The sequence below is a fragment of the Pleurodeles waltl genome, chromosome 3_1, assembly GCF_031143425.1.
Source record: "Pleurodeles waltl isolate 20211129_DDA chromosome 3_1, aPleWal1.hap1.20221129, whole genome shotgun sequence".
NCBI classification, from domain to species: domain Eukaryota; kingdom Metazoa; phylum Chordata; class Amphibia; order Caudata; family Salamandridae; genus Pleurodeles; species Pleurodeles waltl.
This window is the reverse complement of record NC_090440.1, coordinates 1,883,693,973-1,883,713,213: the sequence shown is the minus strand read 5'-3', so window position 1 is coordinate 1,883,713,213 and position 19,241 is coordinate 1,883,693,973. Positions and strand designations below refer to the sequence as shown.

The window sequence follows — 19,241 nt, the reverse complement described above, 5'->3', positions numbered from 1 at the left end:
GTTGAATCTCTCAACCAAGCCATTAGTTTGTGGATGGTATGGTGTAGTGAATTTATAAGTCACTCCACACTCATTCCACATGTGCTTTAGGTATGCTGACATGAAGTTGGTACCTCTGTCAGACACCACCTCCTTAGGGAAACCCACTCTGGTAAAGATACCAATGAGGGCCTTGGCTACTGCAGGGGCAGTAGTCGACCTAAGGGGAATAGCTTCAGGATACCTGGTAGCATGATCCACTACCACCAGGATATACATATTTCCTGAGGCTGTGGGAGGTTCCAGTGGACCAACTATGTCCACACCCACTCTTTCAAAGGGAACCCCCACCACTGGAAGTGGAATGAGGGGGGCCTTTGGATGTCCACCTGTCTTACCACTGGCTTGACAGGTGGGGCAGGAGAGGCAAAACTCCTTAACCATGTTGGACATATTGGGCCAGTAGAAGTGGTTGACTAACCTCTCCCACGTCTTGGTTTGTCCCAAATGTCCAGCAAGGGGAATGTCATGGGCCAATGTTAGGATGAACTTCCTGAACAGCTGAGGCACTACCACTCTCCTAGTGGCACCAGGTTTGGGGTCTCTGGCCTCAGTGTACAGGAGTCCATCTTCCCAATAGACCCTATGCGTTCCATTTTTCTTGCCTTTGGACTCTTCAGCAGCTTGCTGCCTAAGGCCTTCAAGAGAGGGACAGGTTTCTTGTCCCTTACACAGCTCCTCCCTTGAGGGTCCCCCTGGGCCTAAGAGCTCAACCTGATAAGGTTCAAGCTCCAAAGGCTCAGTTCCCTCAGAGGGCAGAACTTCTTCCTGAGAAGAGAGGTTCCCTTTCTTTTGCTGTGTTGCAGTTGGTTTCCCAACTGACTTTCCTGTTCTCTTGGTAGGCTGGGCCATTCTTCCAGACTCCAGCTCTACTTGTTCACCCTGTGCCTTGCACTGTGCTCTTGTTTTCACACACACCAGTTCAGGGATACCCAGCATTGCTGCATGGGTTTTTAGTTCTACCTCAGCCCATGCTGAGGACTCCAGGTCATTTCCAAGCAGACAGTCCACTGGGATATTTGAGGAGACCACCACCTGTTTCAGGCCATTGACCCCTCCCCATTCTAAAGTAACCATTGCCATGGGATGTACTTTTCTCTGATTGTCAGCGTTGGTGACTGTGTAAGTTTTTCCAGTCAGGTATTGGCCAGGGGAAACCAGTTTCTCTGTCACCATGGTGACACTGGCACCTGTATCCCTCAGGCCCTCTATTCTAGTCCCATTAATTAAGAGTTGCTGTCTGTATCTTTGCATGTTAGGCGGCCAGACAGCTAGTGTGGCTAAATCCACCCCACCCTCAGAAACTAGAGTAGCTTCAGTGTGGACCCTGATTTGCTCTGGGCACACTGTTGATCCCACTTGGAGACTAGCCATACCAGTGTTACCTGGATGGGAGTTTGGAGTGGAACCTTTCTTGGGACAGGCCTTGTCTCCAGTTTGGTGTCCATGCTGTTTACAGCTATGACACCAGGCCTTTTTGGGATCAAAGTTTTTACCCTTGTACCCATTGTTTTGTGAAGAGGCTCTGGGCCCACCCTCCTGTGCAGGGTTTTGGGGGCCTGTAGAAGACTCTTTACTATTTTTAGTTTTGGTTGTCTCATCACCCTTCCCCTGGGGAGTCTTTGTGACCCCTTTCTTTTGGTCACCCCCTGTTGAAGTCTTGGACACCCTTGTCTTGACCCAATGGTCCGCCTTCTTTCCCAATTCTTGGGGAGAAATTGGTCCTAGGTCTACCAGATGCTGATGCAGTTTATCATTGAAACAATTACTTAACAGGTGTTCTTTCACAAATAAATTGTACAGCCCATCATAATTACTTACACCACTGCCTTGAATCCAACCATCTAGTGTTTTCACTGAGTAGTCAACAAAGTCAACCCAGGTCTGGCTCGAGGATTTTTGAGCCCCCCTGAACCTAATCCTGTACTCCTCAGTGGAGAATCCAAAGCCCTCAATCAGGGTACCCTTCATGAGGTCATAAGATTCTGCATCTTTTCCAGAGAGTGTGAGGAGTCTATCCCTACACTTTCCAGTGAACATTTCCCACAGGAGAGCACCCCAGTGAGATCTGTTCACTTTTCTGGTTACACAAGCCCTCTCAAAAGCTGTGAACCACTTGGTGATGTCATCACCATCTTCAAATTTTGTCACAATCCCTTTGGGGATTTTTAACATGTCAGGAGAATCTCTGACCCTATTTATATTGCTGCTACCATTGATGGGTCCTAGGCCCATCTCTTGTCTTTCCCTTTCTATGGCTAGGAGCTGTCTCTCTAAAGCCAATCTTTTGGCCATCCTGGCTAACAGGAGGTCATCTTCACTGAGAGCATCCTCAGTGATTTCAGAAATGTGGGACCCTCCTGTGAGGGACTCACTATTTCTGACTAACACAGTTGGAGACAGGACTTGAGGGGTCCTGTTCTCCCTATTTAGGACTGGAGGAGGGACATTGGCCTCCAAGTCACTAATTTCTTCCTCTGTGATGTCATCATCAGAGGGGTTGGCTTTTTCAAACTCTGCCAACAGCTCCTGGAGCTGAATTTTGGTAGGTCTGGAGCCAATGGTTCTTTTTTTGATATTACAGAGAGACCTTAGCTCCCTCATCTTAAGATGGAGGTAAGGTGTGGTGTCGAGTTCCACCACCTGCATCTCTGTATCAGACATTATTCTGCTAAGAGTTGGAATACTTTTTAAAGAATCTAAAACTGTTTCTAGAATCTAATTTCAAACTTTTAACAAACTTTTAAACTCTAAAAGACAATGCTAAACAGGGACTTAACACACAAGGCCCTAGCAGGACTTTTAAGAATTTAGAAAAATTTCAAATTGCAAAAATGAATTTCTAATGACAATTTTGGAATTTGTCGTGTGATCAGGTATTGGCTGAGTAGTCCAGCAAATGCAAAGTCTTGTATCCCACCGCTGATCCACCAATGTAGGAAGTTGGCTCTGTATGTGCTATTTCAAAGTAAGGAATAGCATGCACAGAGTCCAAGGGTTCCCCTTAGAGGTAAGATAGTGGCAAAAAGAGATAATACTAATGCTCTATTTTGTGGTAGTGTGGTCGAGCAGTAGGCTTATCCAAGGAGTAGTGTTAAGCATTTGTTGTACATACACATAGACAATAAATGAGGTACACACACTCAGAGACAAATCCAGCCAATAGGTTTTTATATAGAAAAATATCTTTTCTTAGTTTATTTTAAGAACCACAGGTTCAAATTCTACATGTAATATCTCATTCGAAAGGTATTGCAGGTAAGTACTTTAGGAACTTTAAATCATCAAAATTGCATGTATACTTTTCAAGTTATTCACAAATAGCTGTTTTAAAAGTGGACACTTAGTGCAATTTTCACAGTTCCTAGGGGAGGTAAGTATTTGTTAGGTTAACCAGGTAAGTAAGACACTTACAGGGCTTAGTTCTTGGTCCAAGGTAGCCCACCGTTGGGGGTTCAGGGCAACCCCAAAGTCACCACACCAGCAGCTCAGGGCCGGTCAGGTGCAGAGTTCAAAGTGGTGCCCAAAACACATAGGCTAGAATGGAGAGAAGGGGGTGCCCCGGTTCCGGTCTGCTTGCAGGTAAGTACCCGCGTCTTCGGAGGGCAGACCAGGGGGGTTTTGTAGGGCACCGGGGGGGACACAAGTCCACACAGAAATTTCACCCTCAGCAGCGCGGGGGCGGCCTGGTGCAGTGTAGGAACAGGCGTCGGGTTCGCAATGTTAGTCTATGAGAGATCTCGGGATCTCTTCAGCGCTGCAGGCAGGCAAGGGGGGGATTCCTCGGGGAAACCTCCACTTGGGTAAGGGAGAGGGACTCCTGGGGGTCACTTCTCCAGTGAAAGTCCGGTCCTTCAGGTCCTGGGGGCTGCGGGTGCAGGGTCTCTCCCAGGCGTCGGGACTTTAGGTTCAAAGAGTCGCGGTCAGGGGAAGCCTCGGGATTCCCTCTGCAGGCGGCGCTGTGGGGGCTCAGGGGGGACAGGTTTTGGTACTCACAGTATCAGAGTAGTCCTGGGGTCCCTCCTGAGGTGTTGGATCGCCACCAGCCGAGTCGGGGTCGCCGGGTGCAGTGTTGCAAGTCTCACGCTTCTTGCGGGGAGCTTGCAGGGTTCTTTAAAGCTGCTGGAAACAAAGTTGCAGCTTTTCTTGGAGCAGGTCCGCTGTCCTCGGGAGTTTCTTGTCTTTTCGAAGCAGGGGCAGTCCTCAGAGGATGTCGAGGTCGCTGGTCCCTTTGGAAGGCGTCGCTGGAGCAGGATCTTTGGAAGGCAGGAGACAGGCCGGTGAGTTTCTGGAGCCAAGGCAGTTGTCGTCTTCTGGTCTTCCTCTGCAGGGGTTTTCAGCTAGGCAGTCCTTCTTCTTGTAGTTGCAGGAATCTAATTTTCTAGGGTTCAGGGTAGCCCTTAAATACTAAATTTAAGGGCGTGTTTAGGTCTGGGGGGTTAGTAGCCAATGGCTACTAGCCCTGAGGGTGGGTACACCCTCTTTGTGCCTCCTCCCAAGGGGAGGGGGTCACAATCCTAACCCTATTGGGGGAATCCTCCATCTGCAAGATGGAGGATTTCTAAAAGTCAGAGTCACCTCAGCTCAGGACACCTTAGGGGCTGTCCTGACTGGCCAGTGACTCCTCCTTGTTGCTTTCTTTGTTCCCTCCAGCCTTGCCGCCAAAAGTGGGGGCCGTGGCCGGAGGGGGCGGGCAACTCCACTAAGCTGGAGTGCCCTGCTGGGCTGTGACAAAGGGGTGAGCCTTTGAGGCTCACCGCCAGGTGTCACAGCTCCTGCCTGGGGGAGGTGTTAGCATCTCCACCCAGTGCAGGCTTTGTTACTGGCCTCAGAGTGACAAAGGCACTCTCCCCATGGGGCCAGCAACATGTCTCTGGTGTGGCAGGCTGCTGGAACTAGTCAGCCTACACAGACAGTCGGTTAAGTTTCAGGGGGCACCTCTAAGGTGCCCTCTGGGGTGTATTTTGCAATAAAATGTACACTGGCATCAGTGTGCATTTATTGTGCTGAGAAGTTTGATACCAAACTTCCCAGTTTTCAGTGTAGCCATTATGGTGCTGTGGAGTTCGTGTTTGACAGACTCCCAGACCATATACTCTTATGGCTACCCTGCACTTACAATGTCTAAGGTTTTGTTTAGACACTGTAGGGGTACCATGCTCATGCACTGGTACCCTCACCTATGGTATAGTGCACCCTGCCTTAGGGCTGTAAGGCCTGCTAGAGGGGTGTCTTACCTATACTGCATAGGCAGTGAGAGGCTGGCATGGCACCCTGAGGGGAGTGCCATGTCGACGTACTCGTTTTGTCCTCACTAGCACACACAAGCTGGCAAGCAGTGTGTCTGTGCTGAGTGAGAGATCTCCAGGGTGGCATAAGACATGCTGCAGCCCTTAGAGACCTTCCTTGGCATCAGGGCCCTTGGTACTAGAAGTACCAGTTACAAGGGACTTATCTGGATGCCAGGGTCTGCCAATTGTGGATACAAAAGTACAGGTTAGGGAAAGAACACTGGTGCTGGGGCCTGGTTAGCAGGCCTCAGCACACTTTCAATTGTAAACATAGCATCAGCAAAGGCAAAAAGTCAGGGGGCAACCATGCCAAGGAGGCATTTCCTTACAAGTTTGATACCAAACTTCCCAGTTTTCAGTGTAGCCATTATGGCACTGTGGAGTTCGTGTTTGACAGACTCCCAGACCATATACTCTTATGGCTACCCTGCACTTACAATATCTAAGGTTTGGCTTAGACACTGTAGGGGCACAGTGCTCATGCACTGGTGCCCTCACCTATGGTATAGTGCACCCTGCCTTAGGGCTGTAAGGCCTGCTAGAGGGGTGACTTATCTATACTGGCATAGGCAATGAGAGGCTGGCATGGCACCCTGAGGGGAGTGCCAGGTCGACTTACTCATTTTGTTCTCACCAGCACACACAAGCTGGCAAGCAGTGTGTCTGTGCTGAGTGAGGGGTCTCCAGGGTGGCATAAGACATGCTGCAGCCCTTAGAGACCTTCCCTGGCATCAGGGCCCTTGGTACCAGAGGTACCAGTTACAAGGGACTTACCTGGATGCCAGGGTGTGCCAATTGTGGATACAATGGTGCATTTTAGGTGAAAGAACACTGGTGCTGGGGCCTGGTTAGCAGTGTCCCAGCACACTTCTCAGTCAAGTCAGCATCAGTATCAGGCAAAAAAGTGGGGGGTAACTGCAACAGGGAGCCATTTCTTTACACTGACCATCATGAAGTCTGAGCCCCACAGTGCTTCAGCCAGACGGGCTTCCTGGCCAGTGCCTACAGACACTTTTCACAGTGCCGATCTTCACTAAAACGCATTGAGCACACAAAGCCATTTTGCTCCCTGCAACTGGCTGCTTCCATGCCGCTAGTGGTGTACTGCTGGTGCTGCCTTGAACCCTGTACACCACTCACCTTAAATCCCAGAGATTAGTCTTGTAAGTCACTGTCTCCACCTGTTTGCAGGACTTGTTTTTCTTCCCATAGGATAATCATGCAGAACTCAGAAAATAGCACTGTAAGTGTCCATATTTTAAAGTGAAAATAATTCATATTTATAAACGTACTTACCTAAATAATTTTTCTGATGCCCAAACATACATAAAGATACCTTATGGACCTCCTTCTTGAGTTGAGCGTTTCGTTTATTGACTATTGTGTGTATCTGTGGATGTCTTGCACTCCTCTGTGTGAAGCATAATGGCTACTTGACCAACCTGCCTCCAAATAGAGCACTTTGAAATTGCATAGCAAGCCCCCATCCACTCACTGGGGAACCCCTGGACTCTTTACACAGTATATATCTAGTTACTGACATACCACATAAAGAGCTAGTTTCCTACACTTTCTGTCTCCGAAGATTTACCCAAAAACCTTACACAATGACAAAGTTATTTAACTTGCATAGTGTTTCGAAAGTCTGTCAGTGTAGATTAGCTGAAGATGTTAGTGGAGCTGCAGAGCCCTGATGTCTATTTTCTGACTCATTTGAACTGTAATGGGTGGGTGTTAAAGAGTTCAGTTTAGCTGTATTTTGTTTTATGTCCATGCATGTGAAGATGTGAATGCTTTTGTGGACTTTATATCTACCTATATGGTTCCTGTGCTGTGCTGGAGGTGCGCCAAGTGTTCTAATATGCTGTGTTTGAAGTTCATGTGTGTTATTTAGTGGTAAATGCCTTTAGCAAGCATGCAGACACCCAACCATATGGCATACCTGTGCTCCGGTGTTTTTGAAGAGCTGTCTACTGTGTTCTGTGGGAGAGTGGGTTGGAGCTGGATGGTCACACCTACTCCGGTTTGAAACCACGGGTCTAGAAACCCCTTTTCCACATATGATGACGGGCTGCTAATTATACCGTAGACGTGAAAACCTCTGCAGCCACATGAGCCTACTTCTCATTAAAGGAAGAGGAGCACCTCACTGACTGTGCCCCCACAACCTTTGTCATGTCTGCCTCCACCAGCTTTCTTGCAATAGAGTTCCCCGCTAATAAAGGGTAAGTCCAGCACAGTGGCATGTACCTTGGGGTCAGAGGTCGGTACACATTAGCCATAGTGGCCGTCAGAATGCCATGACAAGTATAACAGAATTTTATGAACACCACAGCAGATCTAGAGCCTGCCATGCCTGCCAAATTCTGCCGTCATCCAGTATGTCATTCAACAGAGAGGAGTAGCTTTGTCATCTATTTCCATCAGTTTATTATCTAGTGAGGAGCACCAATACAGTAGCCACTGGCATGGCGATGGATATTACAGAAGCTTTCCTCTCCATTCTCTACATCTTCCTGCCGTGTTTCCTCGGCAGCACCAACAAGACTAAGACAAGGTTTAGTACCTCCTCTCCAGCAACAGAAGACAGGGTCCACGGCCCTATATTTCACTGATACTCAAGTTGTGAATCTCTACAGCACAATTCCCTTCTTCCAGATGTGTTTCTGCCAAAGGACAGCAACGTTTTCTCTCACTCCTGATTCAGTGTGAAGGGGAAGCGCAGATACTTAACCTCTGCATGATGGGTGGAACTCTGATGATTCCCCGCCCAATAGGGCCAAGTAGTCCCAGTCCCACACCACAGACTGCTTCAGGGAGTGGGGCTCATAGTAGCTTTCCTCATCCATGTCTTAGCCTAGTTGAGATGCTGCGTACTTTGTGTATCGAGGTCCTCAGACTTCCTACTCCTCACTGGGGCTAAATTTTAGTGATGTATGTGGTCTCTGTTCCTGGTCGTATTCCCGAGTGCCAGTGGACCTCACACCTAGCATTCTTTAAGGATCTGCTTCAACAACCAAATAGATTCATCAGACATCCTCAGGTCTTCTGGGAGGTGTGAGCTCTCCACTTGTTACAGACATCTCTCCCTGAAGCAGAGTCTCTTATTTTGCTTCACCATTTTTTCTTACCTGGAGTTGTTTCCTTTCCTCCTCATTTAAACCCTCAATCTTTTCTGCAGCCGTTGGACTTCTCCCCTGCACCTGCCACACTTCTGGTACTGTTATCACTGCCAGGATGGATGCTGCCAATAATAGGGGCAGGGGTGACGTTGCAGTCAGGATTCTGACATGCTCTCTGCCTCAGTGAATCAGATGCCACATCAGAAGTTGGCTGGGATAGCTGACACTGTTGACTAGAGTGGGAGGAGGTTCCCTAAAGCTACAGGAGTATATGGGGGGGGGGCGGGGAGTAGCTAGGCGAATTCCAAAAAGTCCAGGTCAACAAGGTCCCTCCATGGGCCTTTCCTGCAGAAGTAAATCATGGTCAGTGGCATCACTATCATAACGCAGTTGCATCCACGGCCCTCATGGAGTCATCTGCAGTCACATTGTGCACAAGCCTTGAATAAAGCCCTTTTCTTGTTTTTAGGCTCCATTACTGAAATGAAAAGTAATGTACACTTTGTACAGGAAGCACATGAGAACCCCTAGACGTAAACCTACATCTAAGAGGGCCACTCAGTCCAATTAAAGGATCCATACAAGCTTCCTGGTAAGCCTTATCATAATACCACTGATAGGAGTTACACACACAAAGGGTCTGTTGTTATTTCAGGTCACTATTATGTGGTCCACAAAAATATCTGTAGTGCTTGGTGGAATTTAATTTGCTATAATCATAGAATGGATCGTGCAAATGCTAACTCTACACAATTGATAATTAAGAGGTTTGCTATGGCTTCCTCTCACTTTTTTTTGTTGTTAAACAAAAGACCTTTCTCTACATTACTGATACAGTTTTTGAACCTCCTTGATTTTACTTTTATAATATAAGGTTGCTTTAATACAAATGTGATTTTCACTTTTGCAATGTTTAATATCATTTTCTTCTCTTTTCCTTTCTCTCTCTTTTCCCTCTTTATTAAAACTTAGTAAAAATGTTAGTTCTTTTACAGTACAATATTCCAACATTGTTGATTACATAAAATGTTTTAGGAGTGTTTATTGATGTCTATCTCTAGTTCAATTCAACATTCCTATTGCTCAGAATTTAAGTATTTTTTAATGTACTAATGTATGCTATTTATTGCCTCAACAAAGCATTATTAAACAAAAAACACTTATTAGGTGAGAACACAAGCTGATCCCCTAGTTGGGACATGACAGGCTGAAATCAGAGCTACTACATACATTTCTACCTCTAAGCTCATAATTGCATACATTTTACTGAGGACAAAAGTGCACAACTAATAACATGGAGGATTTGTTTCACGTAAGCATACAGGATTAATGTACTAATGAGTGTCGAGGGCAGCAAAAGAAAAACATTTCTGCACTCTCACTTTCAATAGAAAACTCAAATATTCCAACTGAAATAATAATAAATAGCCACTCAAAATGACCACCAAAGAAGCCGAGTAAAGAAAACGTTACACAGAGAGATTACTGCAGGGCTGGGAGATAAGGTTAAAAGTAAACCACGCTGACTGGAGTAAAGACACCCTTTATGAGGATTTTATTTAAAGACATAACATGTTCCTTTTTAGGTCTGAAGCATCTAGGCTCTTGCACCATTCACAGCGAACATAATATATTCTGTGCTATCTTTAAGGGGTTTTAGGTCAGACTTCATTAGCCACTGGCTTCTTTTGACCTGGAACGTTTAGCCAGTCACATCTAGGATCAGCCCAGAGGACTATATTGGAGTCATAGTTTTTCCGTTTCTCTTCATCTCTGTCCATATGGCTCTAATTGAATACATGACATTATAATACACTCTGCAAGTGGCCTGGTAGCCCTGCACAGCAATCACTGATAAAAGCTTCGGACAAATGAATGGTACAGAAACATTGCTTTCTTCTACAGCATCCATTTTTCAGATGATTTTGTCTGCGTTGGCTACACATTAAACACAAAATACAGAGGCAAGGCCAATAACACGGATTACAAAGGTTCATGCCTATTTGCTTTGCCAGTTCATGTTTTGTTTAGGATGCCTACAATGACGTGGGGACCCATTTGAATAGCATAAACAACTATAAAAGATCTAATGCTGGATAATTCCACTACCTCTACTTTAGTGCTACAGACCTCTGCTATGCACCACATACAGCAACAACAATTCCATAAAGCCCTATCCTAAGACTACAATGAGCAATACTGTGGATGAGCAAAGTACTTGGTAAATCAGTTGAAGCTAAATTTGCACAGCAGACTTAAGGTAGTAATACCCCAGCAGCAAAGATGAAGAGTATGGTATGGTGATTCAGTTTATAAAATATTGGGTCAATTACGAAGCAGTATGTTACATGCACGAAAAGAAGCACATACCTCTTACGGATTCTGGCATTGAAAAGTGGGGCCTCAAAGCGAGGATTAGTGCCAATCAAAAGTAAAGCATCAGCCTCCTCCACACCTGCAATTCTGGAATTCAGCAAATAGTTGGAGCGCAGGTCTGTCCTAAAATGCAGAATGCCCATACCGTAAACTTTACAATACCATTTTAGAAAAAGCAGCAGTGATGAATAAATGAACAAATACATATTGCATAAAACAACATCTTTCAACTGGACTTGATGACTGATGAGAACACAAAGGATGACAAACATAACTAAGTACAACCACTTTGGTTAGTAATAGTGTGGAGATAATTCATGTTTAGGCCATCAAGGAGTTTTTAATGAACTGATGGGCAATGTCCATGATGGATGCACTAGACTGATGCACCACAACCTTGCATTACAGCTACAGTCTGGTCATTACAGAACACAATTGTATCAAACTAATTTCGGTTGCCATTGATATGTGATAATAACTGATGAATGATTTGATTGGTTTCCGTGGCAGAATTCTTCGGTTTGCATTGGACGCCCCCCTACCTTTTGCACATGCAACCTTACTTACGAAATGGCACTTACTGTGCATGGTGTTCTGGCATCACAACTTGTGTTCACAGATCTAGTTTGCAAATGCACAACAAAGATCTTTATTGTGATAGCGGTATTAGTAAACAGAGCTAGAGGCCTCCTGATACAGTCAGCGACCACAACACTGTTAACATCTTCTCAAAATAGAGCGTTATAATGCCTATTCAAAACAAAAACAGAAACCTGGGGGGTGACTCACTGTAATAAAAATGACCTTCTTATCAGAGGTCTGCACTTTGTTTCGAAAACACAAAAGCAAAACATGCAGCTAAAGAACTACTTAAATGAAAATTAACTTCAATCTGGTTTCAGATCAGGCCACCACTGAAACTGCAAAGCCTAGCTGTAGCGTCCTCCCCAGCCGGGGTACTCCTAAATGACCAAGCCACACACAGAGCTCGCACCTCTTTATTGCTCTGCATGTAACCGCAAACTCAACATTCTAAGCATGAAATATATTCACCATACCCACTTACCTCACATTTCTAAGGAGTACACCAGGAACAAAAAGGGTACCGCCATTGCTTACTCACAAAACATTACATCTCCCCCTTGTTAAATAAGAGATACCACTTTTTTACAGAAATATAACTTACAACTCATGTACAAGTCGTTGTGGAGCTCTGACGAAATGCCCAGATTGTGTCCTATGAGGCTCTGAAGAGAGAAGATAAGTGTCAGAAGCAGTCTAGGGGCTCTCTACAGTCTCAAATGAACCAGTCTCATCTCCGAATAGGAACTGGTGAATATTGAGGAAGATGTCTGAAATGCAAAGAATAGTTTGTAATGTACTTTCTAGGACAGTAAGCAATTGCCATATGTCCTTTACTAGTTACAACTTCGAAAAGTTCAGCATCAAAGTGGGCATCAGATTTGCGTTTTATCTTTTGTCGTACCTATACCCGACCTCCTTCTTTGAAAACATTGTTCTTGGGTACATCAACACTTCTTGGCGTATACTTTTGACTTGTTTACTACACAAGTATGTTCGACCAAGTTCAACATCTGCTGTAGATCTTCAATGGGTTCATTGTGGGAACTTTGTCGTCATGGCTCTCCCAAACATCATACTGGCAGGACTTTCCCCCATCCTTGAATGAGGAGTCGACCAATAAGCTTGAAGAGTAACATGGAGAGCTGACTTCAGAGCAAGTTTCTCCAGTTTAGCTCACTGTACAGTCTTTCTGAATGTGCTCATAAAGCGTTTGACAATGCCATTTGCTCGTGGCCTAAGAATCGTGCTTTTCTGATGCTTCACACTGAGATCAAGAAAGTCTCTGAATTCTCGACAGTTGAAAGACGGGCCATCGTAAGAGTTCAGAACTGAGGGAACACCCCCAAATTGTAAAAAATGCCATCAAACATCTCCATGACACTTTTCCTTGACTAATGGATGAGTGATCTTCAAATAGTGGAAAACAGAAGTATTCCTCGATAATCACCATGTCATGTCTATTGTCAAGAGGACCAAAGAAATCAACAGAAGTTCTCTTCCATACATGTTTTTGTAAATCCAACATATTCAAGGTATGGTGCGTGATTTTGGAAGATAATCCACAAATGACAGGCCTTCAACTCTTTTGTCAAGATGAGGAAACCAAACTCGGTCTCGTTGAACTTGTACAGTGGCAACAATTCCACAATCTCCTTCATGGGCCACTTCAATTACTTGTCAGACTTTTTAGTATGACAATTCTCGAACCTCATAAAACAATGCCTTCTTGAGTAACAGACCGTTCGTCTTTCACATTTTTGAACTTCTGATAGTCACTGTCACATGAGAGGTCTAGTTTGCTGTTTTCAGGATTGATGTACAAAAATGTCTTTTAGTAACAACATGCCACTATCCTTACTTGCTGCAGTAATAACTTGTTCCGAAGAAATAACTGCAGGAGTACTGGACTTTACAATGAAGTTAATGTAGGCTTCAGCAGCTTTGGAAGGGGTACTATGACACTGTATTGGCACTAGTGAAAAGTAGTCAGCAGGGTTTTGATCTTTCCCTGTTTGGTGCATGATAGTGTAGTCATATTCCTGTAGTCACAAACCCCAACATTCAATTCTGGGCGCCATGTTGGCTTTTCGATTGCCTAAACACTCTCTCTCAGGTTGTGAATAGGCATGTTCAGTTTGTGACAAACTTAACTTCTGCTTGCATATGCCACAATATGCCTTCAAGTATTCGGGTGTGCATTGTGTTGGGCAACAATCGCATCCAACTTGACCAGGACTGCATCAACAACAATGTTTGTATGAAGCTTAGGATTAAAGTAGGCCATTTCAATGGCATTCTCAACTGCATGCGTGATTTTCTTAATACTCTGTTCACATTTGTGTGAGCAATAAAATAAATAATTTATTTTTGTTAAGTCTCCTAAGGGAGCACTTATTGTGACAAAATCATGTATGTATCTGGAACAGTAACTGGCCATGCCAAGGAATGAACGTAACATGGTGACACCTTGTGGGGTATTGGTGGCTGATAGTGCTTGTACCTAAGCTGGATCTGGTATCATACTCCCATCAGAAAATATACAACAAAATAATGAGTTTTGTGAAACTCACATTTCTAAGCATTCACAGTTAGACCTGCATCAGAAAGTAAACGAAACACTTGTGTAAGAAACTGAATGAGAGGTTGTATGATACGTCGAAGGACGTCTTGAAAAAGTTTGGTTTCTATAAAACAAGGAAAGAACCCCATGGGAAAGGAGGGACCTGGGCTATAACTATTTCTCCGAAAAAGAATGGTCCCTTGTGCAGTATGTAAGGTCAATAGGTTATACATAGGAATGCAATCAAACCTATTGTTTAGTCTAGTAGACATCCGTACGTGTTAGTTACATATAAATAACAAGTGGGAGCCACAGAACAACAGAGAACAACATTTAAATAATAAAAAAATAAAAAAAACTTGCAAATGATTCGCAGAATTTGGGAACAGGATGTAGGCAAGGAGTTTCCAGATAAGGAATAGACAGGATAATTGTAGGAAGTTGGCTCTGTATGCACTATTTCAAAGTAAGGAATAGTATGCACAGAGTCCAAGGGTTCCCCTTAGAGGTAAGATAGTGGCAAAAAGAGATAATTCTAATGCTCTATTTTGTGGTAGTGTGGTCGAGCAGTAGGCTTATCAAAGGAGTAGTGTTAAGCATTTGTTGTACACACACAAGCAATAAATGAGGAACACACACTCAGACAATTCCAGGCCAATAGGTTTTTGTATAGAAAAATATCGTTTCTTAGTTTATTTTAAGAACCACAGGTTAAAATTTTACATGTAATACTTCAAATGAAAGGTATTGCAGGTAAGTACTTTAGGAACTTTGAATAATCACAATAGCATATATACTTTTCAAATAAATCACATATAGGTATTTTAAAACTAGACAGTGCAATTTTCAACAGTTCCTGGGGGAGGTAAGCATTTGTTAGTTTTTGTAGGTAAGTAAACCACCTACGGGGTTCAAGTTTGGGTCCAAGGTAGCCCACCGTTGGGGGTTCAGAGCAACCCCAAAGTTACAACACCAGCAGCTCAGGGCCGGTCAGGTGCAGAGTTCAAAGTGGTGCCCAAAACGTATAGGCTTCAATGAAGAAGGGGGTGCCCCGGTTCCAGTCTGCCAGCAGGTAAGTACCCGCGTCTTCGGAGGGCAGACCAGAGGGGGTTTGTAGGGCAACGGGGGGGACAATAGTTAGCACAGAAAGTACACCCTCAGCAGCACGGGGGCGGCCGGATGCAGTGTGCAAACACACATCGGGTTTCCAATGGAAATCAATGGGAGACCAAGGGGTCTCTTCAGCGATGCAGGCAGGCAAGGGGGGGGCTCCTCGGGGTAGCCACCACCCGGGCAAGGGAGAGGGCCTCCTGGGGGTCACTCCTGCACTGGAGTTCCGATCTTTCAGGTCCTGGGGGCTGCGGGTGCAGAGTCTTTACCAGGCGTCGGGATCTGGGAAGCAGGCAGTCGCGGTCAGGGGGAGCCTCGGGATTCCCTCTGCAGGCGTCGCTGTGGGGGCTCAGGGGTGGGGGGGCAACTCTGGCTACTCACACTCTCGTAGTCGCCGGGGAGTCCTCCCTGAAGTGTTGTTTCTCCACAAGTCGAGCCGGGGGCGTCGGGTGCAGAGTAGCAAGTCTCACGCTTCCGGCGGGAAACGCAGTTGTCTTGAAGTTGCTTCTTTGGAAACAAAGTTGCAGTCTTGGGTGAACAGAGCCGCTGTCCTCAGGAGTTTCTTGGTCCTTCTAGAGCAGGGCAGTCCTCTGAGGATTCAGAGGTCGCTGGTCCTGGGGAAAGCGTCGCTGGAGCAGTTTCTTCAGAAGGGGGGAGACAGGCCGGTAGAGCTGGGGCCAAAGCAGTTGGTGTCTCCGTCTTCTCTGCAGGGGTTTTCAGCTTAGCAGTCCTCTTCTTCTTAGGTTGCAGGAATCTGAGTTCCTAGGTTCAGGGGAGCCCCTAAATACAGAATTTAGGGGTGTGTTTAGGTCAGGGAGGGCAGTAGCCAATGGCTACTGTCCTTGAGAGTGGCTACACTCTCTTTGTGCCTCCTCCCAAGGGGAGGGGGTCACATTCCTATCCCTATTGGGGGGGGGGGGGATCCTCCATCTGCAAGATGGAGGATTCCTAAAAGTCAGAGTCACTTCAGCTCAGGTTGCCTTAGGGGCTGTCCTGACTGGCCAGTGACGACTCCTTGTTTTTCTCATTATCTCCTCCGGCCTTGCCGTCAAAAGTGGGGCCGGGCCGCAGGGGGTGGGCAACTCCACTAGCTGGAATGCCCTGGGGTGCTGTAACAAAGGGGGTGAGCCTTTGAGGCTCACTACCAGGTGCTACAGCTCCTGCAAGGGAGAGGTGATAAGCATCGCCACCCAGTGCAGGCTTTGTTACTAGCCACAGAGTGACAAAGGCACTCTCCCCATGTGGCCAGCAACATGTCTCGAGTGTGACAGGCTGCTAAAACCAGTCAGCCTACACGGGTAGTTGGTTTAAGGTTTCAGGGGGCACCTCTAAGGTGCCCTCTGGGGTGTATGTTACAATAAAATGTACACTGGCATCAGTGTGCATTTATTGTGCTGAGAAGATTGATACCAAACTTCTTAGTTTTCAGTGTAGCCATTATGGTGCTGTGGAGTTGGTGTTTGACAGACTCCCAGACCATATACCCTTATGGCTACCCTGCACTTACAATGTCTAAGGTTTGGCTTAGACACTGTAGGGGCACAGTGCTCATGCACTGGTGCCCTCACCTATGGTATAGTGCACCCTGCCTTAGGGCTGTAAGGCCTGCTAGAGGGGTGACTTATCTATACTGCATAGGCAGTGTGAGGTTGGCATGGCACCCTGAGGGGAGTGCCAGGTCGACTTACTCGTTTTGTCCTCACCAGCACACACAACCTGGCAAGCAGTGTGTCTGTGCTGAGTGAGGGGTCCCTAGGGTGGCATACGACATGCTGCAGTCCTTAGAGACCTTGCCTGGCATCAGGGCCCTTGGTACCAGGGGTACCAGTTACAAGGCACTTACCTGGATGCCAGGGTGTGCCAATTGTGAAAACAAAAGTACAGGTTAGGGAAAGAACACTGGTGCTGGGGCCTGGTTAGCAGGCCTCAGCACACTTTCAAATCAAAACATAGCATCAGCAAAGGCAAAAAGTCAGGGGGTAACCATGCCAAGAAGGCATTTCCTTACAATAGAGGGCACTGTGCTCAAATGGTTTGCCTCCTTCCTCTCTGATAGATCCCAAATGGTCAAAATAGCTAACAGTCTTTCAGCTCCTGTAGCAGTCAGTCAAGGTGTTCCTCAAGGCTCCATACTTGCACCCACACTGTTCAATCTCTATTTAGAACCGTTGGGAAATCTGCTGAGTAAATCCGGGATCCACTATCATCTATATGCGGATGACACTCAGATTTACCTTAAGGTGGCCTCCAATCACGATCTCTCCTTCCTTAGCTCTACCCTCGACTCCATTCAAAACTGGATGGTAACTCATCAACTGATCCTGAATCCCTCCAAAACAGAATTCCTCCTCCTTTCCTCCTCCCTTTCTCATCCCCCAGTGCAAACATGGATGGATCAGATCAATCTAATGAACAATAAGCCCATCATTGTCGAGAGCGCAAAATCCCTGGGTGTCATTCTCGACAAAAAACTTAATCTACTCTCCCACATTAACTCCATAGCAAAGTCTGCTCGACACCAACTGCGCCTTCTTTGGGGGATTCGTCGCTTCTTCCCGGAGTACGACCTTAAAACCCTGGTCCAAGCGCTGGTTCTCTCCAGATTGGACTACTGCAACTCTCTTCTTACTGGCCTTCCCAAATCCCACCTTTCCCCCCTGAAGTCTATTCTCCATTCAGCAGCGCGTTTCATATATGGGGCCAAAAGAAGCGACCACATCACACCCATTTTATCCACCCTCCGTTGGCTTCCCATAGAGGCAAGATCGATCTACAAAACTGCATGTATCACCCACAAAGCCTTGCACTCCTCTTCCCCTCGCTACCTGGTGAATAAACTGAAACTCTCTGGGGGCTCCAGACCTTCACGTAATGCAGAAAAGTTATTGCTTGAACCTCCCATTTTCAAGAAGGAAAGATTGATGGCCCAATCCTTTTCAGGCAACGCGGTGAGAATCTGGAACTCACTTCCGCCTCAGCTTCGGACCACCACCTCTTCCCAGGCCTTCAAAACTGACCTCAAAGCTCTCCTCCTTCAAAGACACCTCCTAAGTTAATTCAAGCCCTCTGTTTTCAGAAGGAAGTCCTTCCATTATAGGATATTCTGTTCTCCATGCCTATAGAAGTGCCTTCCCAGGGTGTTTTTGTGTTTTGAGTGTCTGCCATTTAGTGCAGTATTTTACCTCTACCTGTATCTTGTACTCGTTTGTAACATGCACACGGCACCTTTCCTTTTCAACGTATCATTTGCTACCTCTTATATCTTGTTTGCTTTTGATACATGCACAACGGCCACCACTGCCTCATGTAACGTAACTATTGTTTTAGTGTTTTGAGTGTCTACCATTGATTGCAACTTTTTTACCTCTATTCGTACTTTATTTTCTCTTGTATCCTGCACACGTCACTTTTTCCTCTCATAACGTATCGTTTGCTACCTCATTTATTTTTTGCTCTTGATACGTGCACAATTATCACGATTGCCTCTTGTAATTTAACGCTTGTTTTTGTAACAGGCTCACTTGTAATTTGTCTCCTCTTGTATCTTTACTTTGCCTATTGTGAAGCGCTCTGACACCTTCGGGTAAAAGTCCGCGCTATATAAAAACGCATTAAATAAAAATAAATAAAATAAATAGTGATATAGCATAAAAACGTATCGCAGAATGCCAGGTTTCAATATATACAATACAGCATACTACACAGGGCATGACTTACGCCAGCAGCACTACACACAATGTTTGGTTGCCTTTCAGACTGCCCTGCTGTCACAATCCGACCACTGATATGATCCACATGGTTTGGTCCTGTCAGAGGTCACGCTGTTCTGGCTCCAAATAATGTAGTCGCTCACAGAATTAACTAAACGCACTAACTTACAAACTGCTTAGTGCCCTACTGGGCCTCTTTCGCACGCCATAAGTGAGTGATAGTGACTAACCGCTTTATTGACTTTCCTGGAAATCACCTTCACTCCTGACTATCTCCTACTGGTGTGCAGCAGTTTTGAGGTTGGGTAGAGCTGAGACAGTGGCACTTAGTCGAAAAGAAGCAAGAGGACTGGAAAAGGTCCCAGCGGTGGGTGGCTTGGACAAGTACATGCAAGAGTTGCACTCCTATTGAGAGAGTATACAGCCCTGACAGTTCAGTTAGCTAACA

The 19,241-nt window shown here is 45.8% G+C and overlaps 1 protein-coding gene across 3 annotated transcripts in view; it reads right to left on the bottom strand.

Annotated features, from left to right (window-relative positions):
- Positions 1–19,241, bottom strand: part of NDUFS1 (NADH:ubiquinone oxidoreductase core subunit S1) — a 490,208-nt gene that overhangs the window by 208,021 nt on the left and 262,946 nt on the right. For all 3 annotated transcript variants that reach the window (XM_069225983.1, XM_069225982.1, XM_069225981.1), the window contains one exon: positions 10,823–10,951. In XM_069225983.1, coding sequence (XP_069082084.1) covers positions 10,823–10,951 — 129 coding nt within the window. The remainder of the gene's footprint in view (positions 1–10,822; positions 10,952–19,241) is intronic.